Here is a 16,913-nt window from a genome sequence, read left to right on the forward strand (position 1 = left end):
CTCCTTTGGGCCAGAATTGGTGTCCCACGTGTGGAAGCGAACGGCTGTCCTGCTTCTGAGACTCACCTTCCTCCCCTGTGCAATCTTTCTCCTCCCCAGGGGCATAGCTGTCAACTTTCAGATTTGAAAATAAGGGCTCAGCAGCCTCACCTGTCCCGGGGACAGTCTACCGGATATCTAACAATCCGGGATAGCAGCGGGAAGTGGCGCTGGAATAAGGGAATTTCCCGCAAAAAAGGGGAAGGTTGACTGCTATGCCCAGGGGCTCCCCACCTGTCTGTGCTACCGTTCCTCCACAGTCCGCTCAGCTCCATTGAGAAGCTGCATCTTTGCTTGGAGCTGCTCTCCATTCTCTGCGCTTGCTACAGATGTACTTTTGCGTGCTCTGCAGCAAAAAGACAAACATGGCACAGGTGTTGCAGATCAGCTCCCATAGTCTGTTTATTGCTATCATGTCAAAAGCAGACTTGAAGTTTATAAAAGCTGTGTAAAGTGCCCCACAAGCAGGAGAATATTTTTCTGATGCTGTAAAACCAGTCCCTGGTCAATGGATGAGCAGCCGGACCTAAAACATGCTTGCTCTTCCTCCAGGAAATTTTCTTCCTCCATCTTAACTAGAAAGTTTCTCTAAAAGATGGCTACCATACAACTTACTGATGATACTTAAGAGACTGATTGGTCTAGAATTCGCTTTTTTGTAAATTGGGATAATGATTGCAAGCTCCCAGTCTGGTGGAGCACATGTAGTATGATCAATACATGTGAACAGGACAGCAAAAACTGGTGCCCACCATTCCAAGTTTGACTAGTAATTTGAGGGGTGGGTGCGGGTGTGTAATTACTACCTGGGGGTTTTGCCCAATTTAAGTCCAGAGGTGAACCTGCCAATTTCAGATAATGAAACGGGGCCACAGTACACTCCCAGAAACGTGAAAGTGGTCAATGCCTTTTGGCAAAAAGCTTTTAATCTGACCTCCAAAATTGCCAGCAATATATCTTTCCCGATTCGACACTTGCTTTCTTATCCCTAGATTTGACCCCAAACTCCACGCTTAAATCTAAAGAATTAATTTCCTTACTGTTCACAACAGTTAGTTATTACCCAGTGATGGAAGGAAACCTCTAATATACCAACAGAGGTTGGGTTAATAATATCTGGAACATTGCATGTACAACACAAGAATCGCAAGCCCCCAGTTGACCGTGGGGTTGTTTCTGGTCGATCTCAGGGTCTTTCTCTGCAACCTCAGGATCCACATCAGCTGCAAGGCTCCCTTTGATGGGGGGGGGAAGAGATTGCACACTGGTTTGGGGGAGGAGGGACAGCTGTGATCATAGATCACAGGCTACTTGAAGTTGGACATGCCTGGACTACAGCATTACACTACACAGCATTAGCCTTCATAGGAGTAAAACTAAACTGGAAATAAAAATGATAGCTTCCAAACAGCTACTCATCTTCACGTTACCTGCATCGCTCTCCATGTCTATTGTACAAGAATGCAGAATGTATCATATCCTAAGAAGAAATCACAAGGTCTGCCTTCCCCTCCTATAGAAGGAGCCCCATTCTCACCTGTCTATAAAGGCTGGTTGGCTCCCTCCCTGACTTAACTGTGCTCTGGTGTCCAGGCAGAGAGGTGGATGCTGGTCAGCAGAACAGGCTCTGTGACCTCAGTGAGTAGCTAAGGGAGGCATTGTGAGCTCCTCATTCAGGGGCTGTTTAAAAGGCCAGGCAGGCATCCTACAAGCTAGCTATGGTGTCCAGGCAGAGAGAGGCTGGTCAGCAGGACAGCTTTTGGTGGGGACAGCCTATACAACTTTACTGAATGAGACTCCTAAGGCCAGGCTGCTGCTGCTGCTGCACCACCAGCACCCGGCAGAGATGCAGGCCCCTGAATGAGTGTCTCTAAGAATTGCCTGCCTGCCTACAAGTTAGGCCCCCTCTTGCAGCAAGTGTGCCCTGATGCCCTGGGGTGAGTCTGCAGCGGAGAGGTGGGAACTGCTGTTGCTGCCTCTTGCCCTGGCTTAAAGCTTAAAAGTTAGAATATCCATTAGAGGCAATGCTCAAGGCAATGCTTTGCAGATGAGAGAATGGTGAGGGGGGGTGCCCACCCATGTGGATGCGAGCCAGATGGTCCTGCTAACAGCTGGGGTAATCCACATGGGTGAGCAGGGAGAGGGCCAAATTGGGCTGCTGGCTTCAGCAGGGAGGGGGCTGGGGAGGGGGCATCAGCCGAAAGAAGCTTTTAGAGTGTTTTTTAGGCCTTTCCCCGAGGGTTATTTTGTTCCCTCGGATGCCTCAGATGCCCCCTTTCTCTACTTTTGGGGCTTTTGTATTTTTTTCTTTGGGGGTTCTCTTTTGGGGGGTTAGGTATGCCCATCCCTTTTATGGCCAGGTCTCCCCTATCTTGCTTCCCACGGGTGGGTGGGCTTTGTTGGATTCCTTTAGGGATAGGTTCCAGGGTCTTCCTCCATCTCAGGCATTCACCCAAGTCTGGAAGAAAAGAAATGGAGGTACAATTATTGTTTTCAATGCAACTAGTTTGTCTATAATGGAGAGTCTTCGTTTATCCCATATTTTTATATCCATATTTAGAACTTTCCAAACTGTACTATAATTAAACTGATACAATTTGTTTGTTCAAGTTTTGGGTAATTTGCACCCCCAGATATCTAAAACTTTTCCTAGCTATTGGAATCTTCAACATTGCTGTAAAGGTCTACTGCATATGAATGGGGTGGTGTATGAAAAAGCATTACCTCTGCTTTCTTAAAAGTATCTTGCAATCCTGAGACCCTGGAGAACTGTTCCAACTCTGTACATAGTATTTTGCCTGCTGTGATAGGGTTAGAGGTGCATAAAATTGTATCCTCTGAAAAGAGGCCTGGATTTTGTTCATTTCTGTTTGCAACCACTCCTGTACGAGGAGGTCCCAGGGTGGTCTGGGCTTCTACCTGCTGGAGGACCAGAAGCATTTCCTTATTTGTGGCTGATAGCATTGGGACAGGGCTCCCAATCTGGACAGTGGGGATCCTCGGTTCCTGTGGAATGGGGGCTAAGGTTCCATGATGGTAGAGGCCCACCCTGGCTAAAGATTTAGGCACCGGCTAAATCTTATACCTGTTAAGCTCACCTGTTTCTACACTTTGGTGAGATAGGGGTTACAACAGCAACACAGATCATCAATCATCTAAAGAACAATTGCTATTTCAGGCTCTCACACCAGAGCGGAATCTAACCAAACTGCTTTTGGTTCTGGATCAATGTGGATCATTTATGGATGTTTGCGTATTTATCTACAGCTTTTCCTCCCAAACTGATGTTTTGTGTTGTTGCTCCCTATAAACTCTTGGTTCGTAAGCTGCTTTGGACTACTACTACTAATAATAATTTATATTTATACCCCGCCCTCCCCGGGCTCAGCAGGGCTCAGGGCAGCTAATACGAATAAAATCACAGTAAAAACATAATGGGGGGGGGGAGAGAAAAAAACAATTTAAAATACAGGTTAAAATGCAATTTAAAATGCAGCCTCATTTTAAAAGTACTGTAGCCAATAAATCAAGACCATAAGGGGAGGGAAACATAAGGGTCAGACTGAGTCCAAACCAAAGGCCATGCGGAACAGCTCTGTCTTGCAAGCCCTGTGGAAAGATGTCAAGTCCTGCAGGGCCCTGGTCTCTTGTGGCAGAGCGTTCCACCAAGTCAGGGCCAGTACTGAAAAGGCCCTGGCCCTAGTTGAGACCAGTCTAACCAATTTGCGACCTGGGACCTCCAAAATGTTGTCATTTGCAATGACAATGCAATGTACATTGTTCTACAAAACGCAATGTAGACGGACAGTAGTACTGAAAATATGTGATTTTGAAGGAGCCTCAGACTTCATTGGCACATCTAGTGAAATATATATTCAAGAGTACCGTAAGTCCCACTGAAGGCCATTGAATGGGCCTTAGTCATGGCTTCTCTAAGCCCCATGGGGGGCACTGGGACCTTGACTAACTGGGGTGGCTTTTTAAGGGAATCTGCCTTTCTCCCTTCTCTCTTGCTGTCTATCACAGCATCCACTTGCATGTATGTTACCGTCTCTAAGTTGTCCAAAGATTTCATCCATTCCCTGGCTATAAATCCTTACCTTCTCAGCTGGCTTCTCTGTCTGCTTCATGGGACAACGAAGCAGATCAGGAGAGCATCTAGATGGCACAATTTCCTACCTGCCATGTTGATAGGAATGATGACACAAAAACCACATTTATCTAATCTGAGAGCACACCTTGCACTGCTTACTGAACGATGTCCGGTAAGAAGTGAGCAACAGAATAGTGATGGTGCAAAGTTGTTTCCTGCTGTCTCTACGGTAACCCTGCAGAATGTGAGGAAGGAGTGAGGAGAATATTAGAATCAGAATCAGATGATGTCATCATGGACGGTGGAAGAGCAGCCTGGGGATGAGAAAAGGGTGATCAGTTCACCCTTCCTGGTTGACCATTCATCTTCACAAATGCTCCCTACACATTTTTAAACATAGTTACCATAATTTTCCTTTGGAGTTTGTTACTATCTTCCATGGAGACGATGTTGGAGAAAGGGAATTGCACTCTGGAGATGGCCAGCCGAGAGGAAGTTGTAGGAAGTACTCAAACCGTACGGTTCCTGCCTTTGTAACTTATCCCCATGATATCAAAATAAGCTCCAATGGACAAGAAGGGAAGACTCAAGAGCAGCAGGTGCAGACCTTAGAGCGCTCCAAGCGGGCTTTGGAAGGCACGGTGCATAGAACGATTCCTGGCCCTCCCCAGAGGAGGAGGAGACAAGTGGTGGTGATAGGTGTCTCCCAACTGAGGGGAACAGAGGCAGCAATGTGCAGAGGAAACAGGATGCGCCAGAAGGGGTCTTCTAGGTGCAAAGATTGACGATGTGGCGGAGAAGTTGCCAAGTGTTATCAAGCCCACTGAGCACTACCTCTTCCTTCAGATTCATGTGGGTACAAATGATACTGCCACACAGAGCCTTTAACGTGTAGCAAGGGACTATGATACTCTGCACATGGAGCTGAAGAGCCTTGGGGCATAGGTGGTCTTTTCATCACTCCTTCCTGTTGAAGGTCGTGGCCCAGGAAGAGAGAGGGGCTGTGTTGTGAGGCACCAACTGTGTGTCCCGAACCCCACTCACCAATGCTATAAAGGCATCAAGGAGGACAAGGAACACAAATTTGAGGCACTGTGGCATGACAAAAGCAACCTGAGCAAATATTAGCTCCTCAACTAACCAACCAAAGTGTTTATCCCCTGAGTACTGCTGGGATTATAAAATTGTCATCCCCGGCGAGATAAAAAATGTCAAGTTATCCTGGATGCCAAAAGAATATAAAGAAGTTAGAAGTAACTTATGACTCTGTGGCCCTCCTAAAATCACACCTAAAACTAAACTGGAGATAAAATATAGCTTCCAAACAGCTACTCATCTTCACGTTACCTGCACTGCTCTCCATGTCTATTGTACAAGAATACAGAATGTATTATATCCTAAGAAGAAATCACAAGGTCTGCAAGAGAGGCTACACACTGGGCTGCCTTCCCCTCCTATAGAAGGAGCCCCATTCTCACCTGTCTATAAAGGCTGGCTGGCTCCCTTCCTGACCTAGCTACGCTCTGGTGTCCAGCCAGAGGGGTGGATGCTGGTCAGCAGACCTCAGTGAGTAGCTAAGGGAGGCATTGTGAGCTCCTCATTCCGGGGCTGTTTATAAGGCCAGGCAGGTACCCTACAAGCTAGCTATGGTGTCCAGGCAGAGAGTGGCTGGTCAGCGGGACAGCCTTTGGTGGGGACAGCCTATACAACTTTACTGAATGAGACTCTCCTAGGGCCAGGCTGCTGCTGCTGCTGCACCACCAGCAGGCCCCTGAATGAGTGTCTAAGACTTGCCTGCCTACAAGTTAGACCCCTCTTGCAGCGAGTGTGCCCTGATGCCCTGGTGTCAGTCTGCAGCGGAGAGGTGGGAACTGCTGTTGCTGCCTCTTGCCCTGGCTTAAAGCTTAAAAGTTAGAATATCCATTAGAGGCAGTGCTCAAGGTGAGCTGTGCTCCTCCTTTGCAGATGGAATGGTGAGAGGGGGTGCCCACCCATGTGGATGCAAGCCAGATTAGCAAGGCTCTGCTCAAATCCTCTATACCACAATCCAACAGGAAGATTCCAGCCTCATTGGCCTCCCCTGGCTTGGTTTCTCCACCTACACCACCAAATTCCCTCAGCTTGTCCAGGGGGTACCCAATGGAGCCATGTTGGGTTGCCCTCCCTCTGCTCCCAGGGTCCTCAGGATGCTGAGACCAAACCAGTGAGCGAGTCTGATATGGGGACGTTCTGCCTGAGGGTGCATCTTGAATTGGGGATGGCGCCAGGTGAGGGTGAACAAGAGTGTCATCAACAGGGACAGGACTGGGGTGAGACACATAAGGGGGAGGGTCATATTCTTCAGGATCAGAAAGTACCGAGCGCGGGGGCAGAGGAGCCTTTTCTAAGACTGACTGAAACTTAACAAGGCTTTGTCAAAGCAGGTTTCAACATCAAATCATGAAACAATTCTCCATAGTCATGTTCTCCCCATTTCTCAGTGTTCCTAAGGAACTCCAACAATTTCAAAATAATGCCGCGATCTATCATTCCGAATTCAGGCCAAACAACAAGTTCACTGAGGTCATAAAGGGCCCAGTTGGCAAAATTGCCTTAATTTTTGCGTGGTCAAGTTGCCCCCCAGCCCTCCCGCTACAATGGACCAATTATTTAGTGGAATTGCACCCATCTGTGCCGCCCACCCTGCACCCATCCTTACCCCTTCGGGGGAAGTAGCCAGCGCCCGCCCACCCACCCACCCTGCACCCATCCCTAGGTGGTAGATCACTGCCTGTTTTTGATATTGGATCATAGATCACAGGCTACTTGAAGCTGGACATGCCTGCTGTATCAGTACGCCTTACATACCATTGGCAACTAATCAAAGGCATCTCCAAAAAAGATACCTTTGATACAATCTGGTCTCCCTTTTTCTCTTTTATTGAAGAGGAACAGGATATTTTAATGCCTTTATCACAGAGGTGTCTGTGGAGGGGATATATTCATTGAAAACGTTAGATTTTTTTCATTTCTTTTTCAAAAAAGCCTACCTGTTTGTTAAGTCTGGCACCAGAGGTTTTTCTCAGAATAGGCTTAATAAAATGTAGGCTTAATAAAAATTACTATTATTTATAAGCTGCCACGTGACTGGGTTGCCCGGAGAGACACATTTTAGACATTTAAATATATATACCGGTATATATTTCCCAGAATTTTAACTGATGTTTTATGTACTGTTTTTGTATTTTTACTGTTGCTACAATAATTGCTTTTGTTTCTGATGTTTTTGATATAAAGTAATTCCCAAGATTACTTGCCAACAAAGGTCCATATAGTTAAAGCTATGGTTTTCCCAGTAGTGATGTATGGAAGTGAGAGCTGGACCATAAAGAAGGCTGATCGCCGGAGAATAGATGCTTTTGAATTATGGTGCTTAAGGAGGCTCTTGAGAGTCCCATGGACTGCAAGAAGATCAAACCTCTCCATTCTGAAGGAAATCAGCACTGAGTGCTCACTGGAAGGACAGATCCTGAAGCTGAGGCTCCAATACCTTGGCCACCTCATGAGAAGAGAAGACTCCCTGGAAAAGACCCTGATGCTGGGAAAGATGGAGGGCCCAAGGAGAAGGGGGCGACAGAGGATGAGATGGTTTGATAGTGTTCTCGAAGCTACCAGCATGAGTTTGACCAAACTGCGGCAGGCAGTGGAAGACAGAAGTGCCTGGCGTGCTCTGGTCCAGGGGGTCACGAAGAGTCGGACACGACTAAACAACAACAACAATTCCCAAGACTTCACAGGGATATGCGAATCTAATCCATGTGTGCTACTTTGTCAACCTCTGGATCTGTTTTCCAGAAAGTAGCTGAGTCATGAGTCTATGATGCAGCAATTAACTTCTGCCAGTTCAATCTTGTCGCAGGAAACCCACCCCCAATCATTCAGTTTGTACAAACTCTGACACACACTCATACACGACATACGCTACGCTTCTGTTATAAATTCATAGAAAATCAACCATACATCAGATCTGCACCGTTCCACTTTTATTTTACTCCATGAAGGAAGGACTACAAAATGGGGGAGGTTTGATACAGGGCAGCCATAATCACTTGAGCATACCAGCACATCCACAGGAGCCCTGTCCAGTTGCTATGCCAACCCTGATGGTCCTAGACAGAAGACCATCAAGGTCACAAAGAACTTGCATATGGGAGTGGATTCAACACGGACTGGAACAAAGGACAATGATCAGCTCTTCCCTCTGGGGGCAGGAAACTGCAAACTCCCCTTTGTCCTCTGGAAATGACTCATGGGGAGGGGGAAAGGAGGAACCAGGTTACCTCCACAACTCCTTCCTCAACCCCTCCTTTTTGTGATGTGTCAGTGATGTAGTTGTGATGTAGTTCTAGGGGTGTAGATTGGGGGATTAGTAACTAATAAAAGTTGGGGTCTTCTTTTGTTCAGGGCTTCCATCTTGTTCCACCATGTGGCATATCACGACAGTCTTCAATAAAGACCAAGCCTACTGGCTGCTGTTTTGCTCTGGTATTCCTGGCTGGTGTCCTTGTTTTTTTGTCCAAGGGAGCCCTCGGATTTCTCCATTAACAATCTCAACGCCTGTTTCTTTTTTCCTTAATTTAATTTTCATATTCCTTCTTTAGGGACAACCATTCCATAGGTAAAGATGACATATCTAGCTTTCCCAACAAGATTTTTCTTCATATCTAAACACACTTTGTCAAACTAAGGTTTAGACATGTGGGGGTGGGGGTGTTTAGTGGTTATTACATAAGAATTTTGCAGATATGTAATTAGGTTCTGATGATATTCTGGTGATCTTACAGACAGCAGGGAGTCTCTTAAAATGAGGCAGATTTCCAAGTATACCAGGTGGAATGAGGCCTGCTCTTATTTAGCAGTCCCATTGACACAAGCAAATCTTAAATCAGCCAATCTTGACCCTGGTTCACAGTCAGCATATAAACCTTGCGCCTTAAGATTTAAGATTACAATTAAAGGGAAGTGATCACTTTCAGTACTTACAGCCTTCTTAAAACTTGGCAGCAGGTTTAATAGATTATGAGATACCATTATGTGGTCGATTGTTGATGCCCCCATGCCTGATGTATATGTGAATTCACCATATTTATCTCCCTCAATGCTCCCCCCTCCCACATTCAATATCACCAAATCTGTTTACCATTTATAGATGAGACAGTCACCAAAATGTTTATAAATCACTTAATCATTGGGGCCCAGTCTGGCATTAATCAATCAATCAATCAATCAATCAATCAATATTTAGTACGGCAAACAGCCAATATAGCCTGGCATTAAAGTCATCTTCCAAAAACACAGATGCTTCTGGGAAAATATTTTGTACAAAAACTAATATTGCTATTTTGTTCTTCTGTTTTCATATCTTAGCTCAATACATTCTGTTACTTCATGTCCAACACTATTTTAATCCTCCTATTACACTGCATGAAATTTGTATCAGGATGGACAATCTGGAAAATAGTTCCTCTTTTAAATTTCCATCCTAAAAATAATAATATAATAATTCTCCTCAAAAATCTGCGTTTGAAAACTATCGGGGGGGGGGGGGACTAAGAGAACACTGCCACCAATTGGCCAATAATTTGAATTGCAGTACTGAGGTTAAAAAAAACCCCTCCCTTCTGGGGGTGGTCAAACTGCAGTTAGCAGCACCAAAATAACCTCCCTATGGTGCAAGCCTGGGCAGTATGTATGGAGGCCGTGGGCTGTCGATACGACAAGACCACCCCCTTGGCCTTGCTGATGTGGTCCAAAGGAAAGCAGAGCAATGTTTGGCACCAGCTTGGCTGCAGGAGTTGAGGGAAGGAGGCGTACAAGGCGACATCCAACTATCTTACAGATTTCACTCTACATTTATGTAGAATTTACTCCTTAGGCTTTTCTTCTCCCGAAGATATCCCACAAGGGAGGCTTAGGATCGAGAGTTTTCCTCCCTCTCCCATACGGGCTACCTTCCCAGGCTGATGAGTCCCATTTGCCCCTCACTTCCCTCTACAGCACGTGCAGAAACCACTTTCTTGACTGTTGGACACACTTTTGGTCTCATCCACTCAATCCACCAGAGCCTGTCTTCACATGAAAGGAAAGTCCCTACTTCACCAAGGGTTTGAGATCAAACGCACATGTAGAAATATCAGGGAGCATTTCTAACCTTATTCCCTCCAGACTTTATGGAGTGGCAGAGATCTGCTTGTCCACACAATGGTCTTGTGAAGTAGGTTAAGCTGAGAGAATAGCAACTGGCCCAAGTTCACTAACTGAACATTGCGGTTGAGCAGTGTTATGAACTTGGTCCTAATACAAAATGCTACACCACCTTTTCAGTCCAGGTTCCCCTTTTGTGGAACGCTCTCTCACCAGGGAAGCACAGCTGGTACCACCACACAGGTGTGTGTTTTAAGGCACCAGGCAAAACATTTCCTATTTACTCAGGTGTGTGGTTTTTAATTGGGAGGGTGGTTAGATATGTCAGCGGACTTAGTTATACTAATTTTTTAAGCAGGATTAGTAGGACTTGTTCAAATTAAATACATTGTCAGATGAGAAATACTCATTTGTGTGTTGCTGTTATTTTTAAAATGTCTTTAATATTTTACTGTGCAAGTCGCTTATGGGCACTTGAGTACAGAAGTGCAATTTAAAAACAATAAAGAAATAAAATAATTTGAAAAAATCTACCAAAGAACATTTCTTGAAGAAAAAAAGCATAAAAGTTTATTGTATGCAAAAATCAAGAGAAGACACTCCATGGTATATGTACATTAATTTACAAGGAAAAAAAAAATAAAGAGGCAAGTAATTATTTACAAGATGTCCCTTTTGAGTACAAATACACACATACACACACTCACACTCCCAACATGGATCTTTTTATTTACAAGCAGAAAAAGGCCCCGAAACAAACAAACCCTGAAGCAAAGCCAAATAAAACAAAATTTTAAGATGTTAAAAGGTGGAAATGGGGACTCAGGCATATTATAAGCTTCAGGGGAGAGAGGCATATGTGAGGGTCTGTCTACACATTATGAGGAATGCTGAATGTAAGGACGTATCACTAGTTGCTTTTACCAAATGTTGGAGAGCAGTGGGCGGGATGATGGTCAGCAGCAGCCATGTCTTCCTCATTATGTGTAATTAAAAACCCCTAAGGCCCTTATTTGCTAAATACCTGGAGTTGTGGCCTTGAAGAAACCCCGTGCTTAACTTACTGGACCCAGGAATAGCTGTGAACATTCAAAATAGGGAGTCAGCACTGACTGGATATTCCAGGAGCCTTTTTGCCTTCATTAATTTTGATGGAGGACAAAACAAAGAGCTGACGAGAAACTGGCCAGTCTAGATTGTACTTCAACAGCAAGGTAGCAAGGGGACCAGATTTCTGCTCTGGACTCAAATGCAATTGTGAGGTGTAAAGACCAGGTGCAAGTTGATGCAAGGTTCTACCTCATACTGATGAGTTTTTGAACCAACCACGAACCGCACTATAGGCCTTAAATGCTATTTACTCTGGCTATTAAACCAATCTGAGCAAAGCATCCTTCATACACTGCTTGAAAAGGCGCCTGTGGTAGGTGAGAGGAGCCATGTCACTGCCAGCCTTTAAAAGGAGGAAGCCAGCCCTGTACAGATCGTATGTTGATCGTCAGTAACTCATGCAGGAAAAGGCCCATTTTACTACAGCCAACTTCTGGCTTGGCTACTTTGTTCTTAAGATGTTTTTATGGGCAGAAACTAACCACGGGGCTTCCCCATGCCCAGCCTGAGATTTACTTCCCTCAATGGCAACATCCTACCAAGGCTGATGTAGAGAGGAATGTGCTAGCAGCTCTCTGCACCCTGCTCTTCCCTTGCTGTTCGTGCCCAGAGCTCACATTGTTGGGCTACAGCTCACTAGATCGCACTGCCGGTTCCAGTTTGTGGGACAATGCTGTTAGAACCTTGTTGAACTTCTCGTAGCGCTCACTCTGGCTGCTCTCGGCCCCTCGGCTGCCCCACAGGAGGCGCAGCTGGAACTCTGTGCTGAAGATCTCAAGCAGCTCTGGCTGAGGCTGGAAGCCTGTAATGAAAGAACAAGCGTGCTTGTAGAGAAACTGTTGGATAATGCCTTGATAGACAAAGCCTATGATTCTATGGGAGTGGCTGTGGAGACCACATAACACCTGTCTTAAAAGACCTGCATTGGCTCCCAGTATGTTTCCAAGCACAGTTCAAAGTGTTGGTGCTGACCTTTAAAGCCCTAAACGGCCTCAGTCCAGTATACCTGAAGGAGCGTCTCCACCCCATCTTTCTGCCCGGACACTGAGGTCCAGTGCCAAGGGCCTTCTGGCAGTTCCCTCCCTGCAAGAAGCCAAGTTACAGGGGACCAAGCAGAGGGCCTTCTCGGTGGTGGCACCTGTCCTGTGGAACGCCCTCCCACCAGATGTCAAAGAGAAGAACAACTACCAGACTTTTAGAAGACATCTGAAGGCAGCCCTGTTTAGGGAAGCTTTTAATGTTTAACAGACTACTGTATTTTAATACTTGGTTGGAAGCCGCCCAAAGTAGCTGGGGAAACCCAGCCAGATGGGTGGGGTATAAATAAATTATTATTATTATTTCTAATTCAAAGAGAGAAACCACATGGGAATGCTTAAGGGTCTGAGGGCACAAATATTTCTTATTTTGACAAGCATTTCGTTCTGGTTGGTACCAATAAATATGGGGATGATTGTTGTTGTTTTGCACCCCCTTTTGACACCTGTAGGGTGGAACCGCCTGTACCACCCTAACTCCAGCACTGACAGTGGTGATCCAGGAGGACCCCAAACATACTGCTACTCAAGGCAAAGGAGAAGATGCCACCGTCCCCTGCTACATTCCGCATGCAGAAGCCAAGTTGACAGGCAGATCAATCTTAGTTCAACATTGGCATCAGGATGCCTGAAGGCTGCAGGCTAGTTTAGGGAGTGCAGAACAGGCCATGGGGCACACACTGCTCTGTCTTCCCAACATGCTCTTATCTGAGCTTTGTTCCACGTGGCCTTCCTTACCCTGCAGCTTCATCTCTGCGTTGGTGTGGTACAGTCCGCCATGATGAGCCACCATTCGTGCCGCTTCCAGGTGGGCCATGACTACCTCCACACCATTGTCCAAGTTTTCCCAGGGCTCGGGGTTTTCTGGAACTGCTGCGTCCCGTTCCAGAAGTGTGATGAGGGGCACTATGTGTGGGAAGGTAGTGTTGGACAATGGGGGGCCTTCTGGAAGAAGAAAACAAAAGGATTTATTTATATGAGGAGCTGAGCTGTCACTGCATATCTTGCCCTGCACCATTTGCTTTTGACTAGCTGCAGCCCTTCAGAAATACTCTGTTTACAAGTTTGATGTTCCTGGTCTGCCCTATACTAATCCGGCTATGCCCACCAACCCTTCCCTGGCAATATTAAAGAAATTGTACTGCATTAGTCAGACCTCGCCTGGAGTACTATGGCCAGTTCTGGGCACTATGCTTAAAGAAAAATGTAAAAGTGGTTTAGAGGAGGATAGTGATGATGGTCTAGATTCTAGAAAGCTGCCGCTCATCAGAGCAGATAATGCTGGGCAACATGGGCCTGGCATAAAGCAGCTTCCCATCGTTCTATGTCTCTCGCACGCAAGTTCTTTCCTTTGTGCCCTGGACCACAGCACAGAATTAAAAGCAAAACCTTCACTGGAGGTTTTTAGGCAGAGGTTGGCTGGCCATCTGTCATGGATCCTTTAGCTGAGATTTCTTCGTTGCAGGTGGTTGGAATAGATGATCCTTGGGGTCCCTTCCAATTCTACAATTCTATGAAATATTTGCTAATGCTCACACAAACAACACTAGACAGATAAATATACAAGGCTACTTTCTACATGGTGGCTAGAGAATAACTTGCACCTAAATATTAGCAAGACAAAGGAGATGGTGTTGGACTTTTGGAGGAAGAGAGGGGAACTAGCCCTGTTGTATATCGGGTGTGTGGAGAGAGTCTCTTCCTTTAAATTCCTGGGAGTTTGCCTAGTGAAGACCTCTCTTGGAAAAACAATATAACTCAGGTGGTTAAGAAGGCCCAACAGAGACTCCACTTCCTCAGGGTCTTGCAAAAGAACAATGTTAAACAACAATTGATGACCTCCTTCTACCGGTCCACAATAGAAAGTGTCCTCTCATATTGTATCACAGCCACGGACAGAAAGTCTCTACAGAGGGTGGTGAACACAGCACATGATATCATGGGCTGTCCCCTGAGCCCACCAGATGACATCACAAGGGATCATTGCCTTAGGAGAATGAGAAGAATTCTCAGGGACGATTCACACCCCGGCCAGCACCTCTTTAATCTTCTACCCTCGGGCAGGAGATATAGAAGTATAATCAGTTGTACCAACAGGCTAAAAAACAGTTTCTATCCGTGGGCTGTTAGGCTGCTGAATGGAAAATAATATAGCGCAACTGACTTTCAGGGTTGGTGTGTTGTGTAACAAGCACACAGAGTGCAATGAGACTGAGTGTTTGTGGGGGGGAAGGGAAGCTTGGTTAATTTCATTGTAAACAGGTTGTACATTGACAATAAAGCTATTATTATTATTATCATTAGTTTCAAAACTTAAGCATTTCTTTCATTTTGCTATCTGAGGCAAAAGACATGATGGCACTCTAGTCCAAGGCATATACAGAAGCCAACTGGACTGGTAGTTGAACCTTACTCCAGTACTGCTGAAAGGACTGTGCCTTCCAGGGGCAGGCTGCATTGTACTCCCAGCTCAGTCCACTCCCCACCCCTTAGCAACTGCTGCCTGAGACAGCTGCCTCACTTTGCCTCATCATAGAGCCGGCCATGTCTGTTAAGTAACAAACACAACATGTGAAACTAGATGATGCAGCAGAACAGCAAACTCTGCGTAACCTAAAAGGGAGTGAAACCTGAGGGCAGGCTCACCAAGATGGGGTTTGGCTACCTTACTTCCAAGGCTTACCTTTGCCTTCGTTCAGGCTTTTAAGGAAAGGCTTCAGCTTCTTCTCATAGAGAATAGCTCCCTCCGTGTGACGCTGGCGTAGAACCATCCAGGTCTGCTCCAGACGTGAGATCTGAAAGCCAAGGGGGAAAGGGAAACATAAGGGGAGGGACACTGAAGCAGAGCTATTTATTTATTAAATTTGTATACCTCCTTTCACCCAAAGATCACGGGGCAGCTCACAACATAAAAGCACAAAACACATTGTGGGGGCTGCAGGTGAGCAACCTATGCTTGGAAGGGATACTGGATAAAACCTGGCCTGGCTCACAAAGCCCCTGTACTGAGAGGTTTGCTGGGGTGATTTATGGTGATTTGGGGTGTCTCCCTGGTTCCCTTGGGCTCCTTCTCATGGTTTCTCAAAGGGGCTTTGGATATCATCCTGAAACGCAAATAAGCGTAACAGCCTAGAAACTCCACTTCCTTTATTTCTTTGCACATCCACTGCAATTTCTGCCTGGGGCTCATGCTGAGCCAAAACTGCACATCTGTCCTGCTTCAGTTCTTCAGGCCTGACTATGGAAGCACTCAAAAAGCCAGTGAGGGTGTCTTGCACACCTGTTTAATGGAGCTTCTGGTAGTATCCAAAGCCCAAACTCCTTCTATGAGGATGCAGGTAGCCCAATTTTCTGGTGGCCTGCAGGGGATCCCAGCGATCAGCAAAAATGCAAGCTGTGGGTAGGGGCAGGGCTGTGGCCAACAAAAAGGCCACTTGTTTGTGCTCACACAAGTACCTGGGTCATTTCAAGGGCATCCATCACAGCAGCAAAACTGAACATGTTGCCCATGGTACTCTTCAGCTCAGCAGCCAGCTGGATGGTCTTGTGAAGAAGGGAGGCCCTCTCTTCCATGCTTCCTGTGCAGCCCAGAATATCTACAGCAATCATTATGGTCATGGTATGGAACCTAAGGAAGGAGAAGAGGGAAGGAAGAAAGTGAGGAAGCCAGCTGGAAACTAAGAAAGGGGTGCAGAAGAAGTGTTTCCAGATTTCTACTTCCCCAGCAAGCAACTTGGGTATTCAGAACCTTTGGGCAATGGGTTTCTTAAGGGCCTTAAGGGCTAGATTTTTTTTAAAAGCAAAAACTCAGAGTGCCAGAATGCTAAACTCTGCACCTAGTTTCACATTTCTTGCCCTTGAATCTCCACAGTGCTGCCTAAAAGGCAGCAGCCCTTATCTCTGCAGGAGAGACAGACATTGCAGGACTGTGCTTAGCAACGAGGGACCTGCCCACCCAGCCCAAAGCATCTCTTTTGTTTGCCTGCCCCTCGAACTCTACCTTTCCAACAAATCAAGCCGAAGTTGATGTCCGTGGGGCAGGGTGAGTAGCTCCATCCCTGAGCTCACTCCCATGAGCCTCTGCATCTCCTTGGTAACGCCCAGTATCCTAGCAACCTGCGACAAAGAGGGGAAAGTGGTTTGATTTCCATCCTTGGATGCAGAAGGGAATCTTCACAATGCAAAGGACCGATGATGATAATGATGATGATGATATTTTTAGTTACTAAAAAAGTCACTGAAGAAACAATTGTTATTTGTTAGAATCTCTGCAGCCACAAATCACTGTTCTTAACTGATGCTATTTCAGCTTTATATCCCACTTTTCTGCATTTCTGCACGAACTAAAAATAATTTTGTAAAAAAGCAGCAGCAGTGGGCCTAACGCAGAGCCTTGACCCTCCCCTTCAAAATTCCTCGCACTAGCTGTGTTGAGCATACAGAATGGCTTG

At 46.0% G+C, this 16,913-nt stretch overlaps 1 protein-coding gene and 1 long non-coding RNA gene across 4 annotated transcripts in view; both read right to left on the reverse strand.

Moving 5' to 3' along the window:
• LOC309361596 overlaps positions 1-16,913 on the reverse strand; it is a 150,485-nt gene that overhangs the window by 39,184 nt on the left and 94,388 nt on the right. The gene's annotated exons all lie outside the window — the stretch shown is intronic.
• The window catches only part of SH2D3C (SH2 domain containing 3C), a 71,230-nt gene continuing 62,932 nt past the window's right edge, over positions 8,616-16,913 (reverse strand). For 2 of the 3 annotated variants that reach the window (XM_081896343.1, XM_081896344.1), the window contains 5 exons: positions 16,463-16,578; positions 15,919-16,090; positions 15,146-15,257; positions 13,201-13,407; positions 10,833-12,227 (listed from right to left, as the gene is read on the reverse strand). In XM_081896343.1, the coding sequence (XP_081752469.1) occupies positions 12,052-12,227; positions 13,201-13,407; positions 15,146-15,257; positions 15,919-16,090; positions 16,463-16,578 (783 nt within the window). In that variant the 3' untranslated portion in view covers positions 10,833-12,051. Of the gene's footprint in view, positions 12,228-13,200; positions 13,408-15,145; positions 15,258-15,918; positions 16,091-16,462; positions 16,579-16,913 lie in introns of all 3 variants that reach the window. The other variant, XM_081896342.1, reaches the window with a different exon arrangement.

This window comes from Podarcis melisellensis (genome assembly GCF_964234715.1).
Source record: "Podarcis melisellensis genome assembly, chromosome: Z".
Classification (NCBI taxonomy): Eukaryota; Metazoa; Chordata; class Lepidosauria; order Squamata; family Lacertidae; genus Podarcis; species Podarcis melisellensis.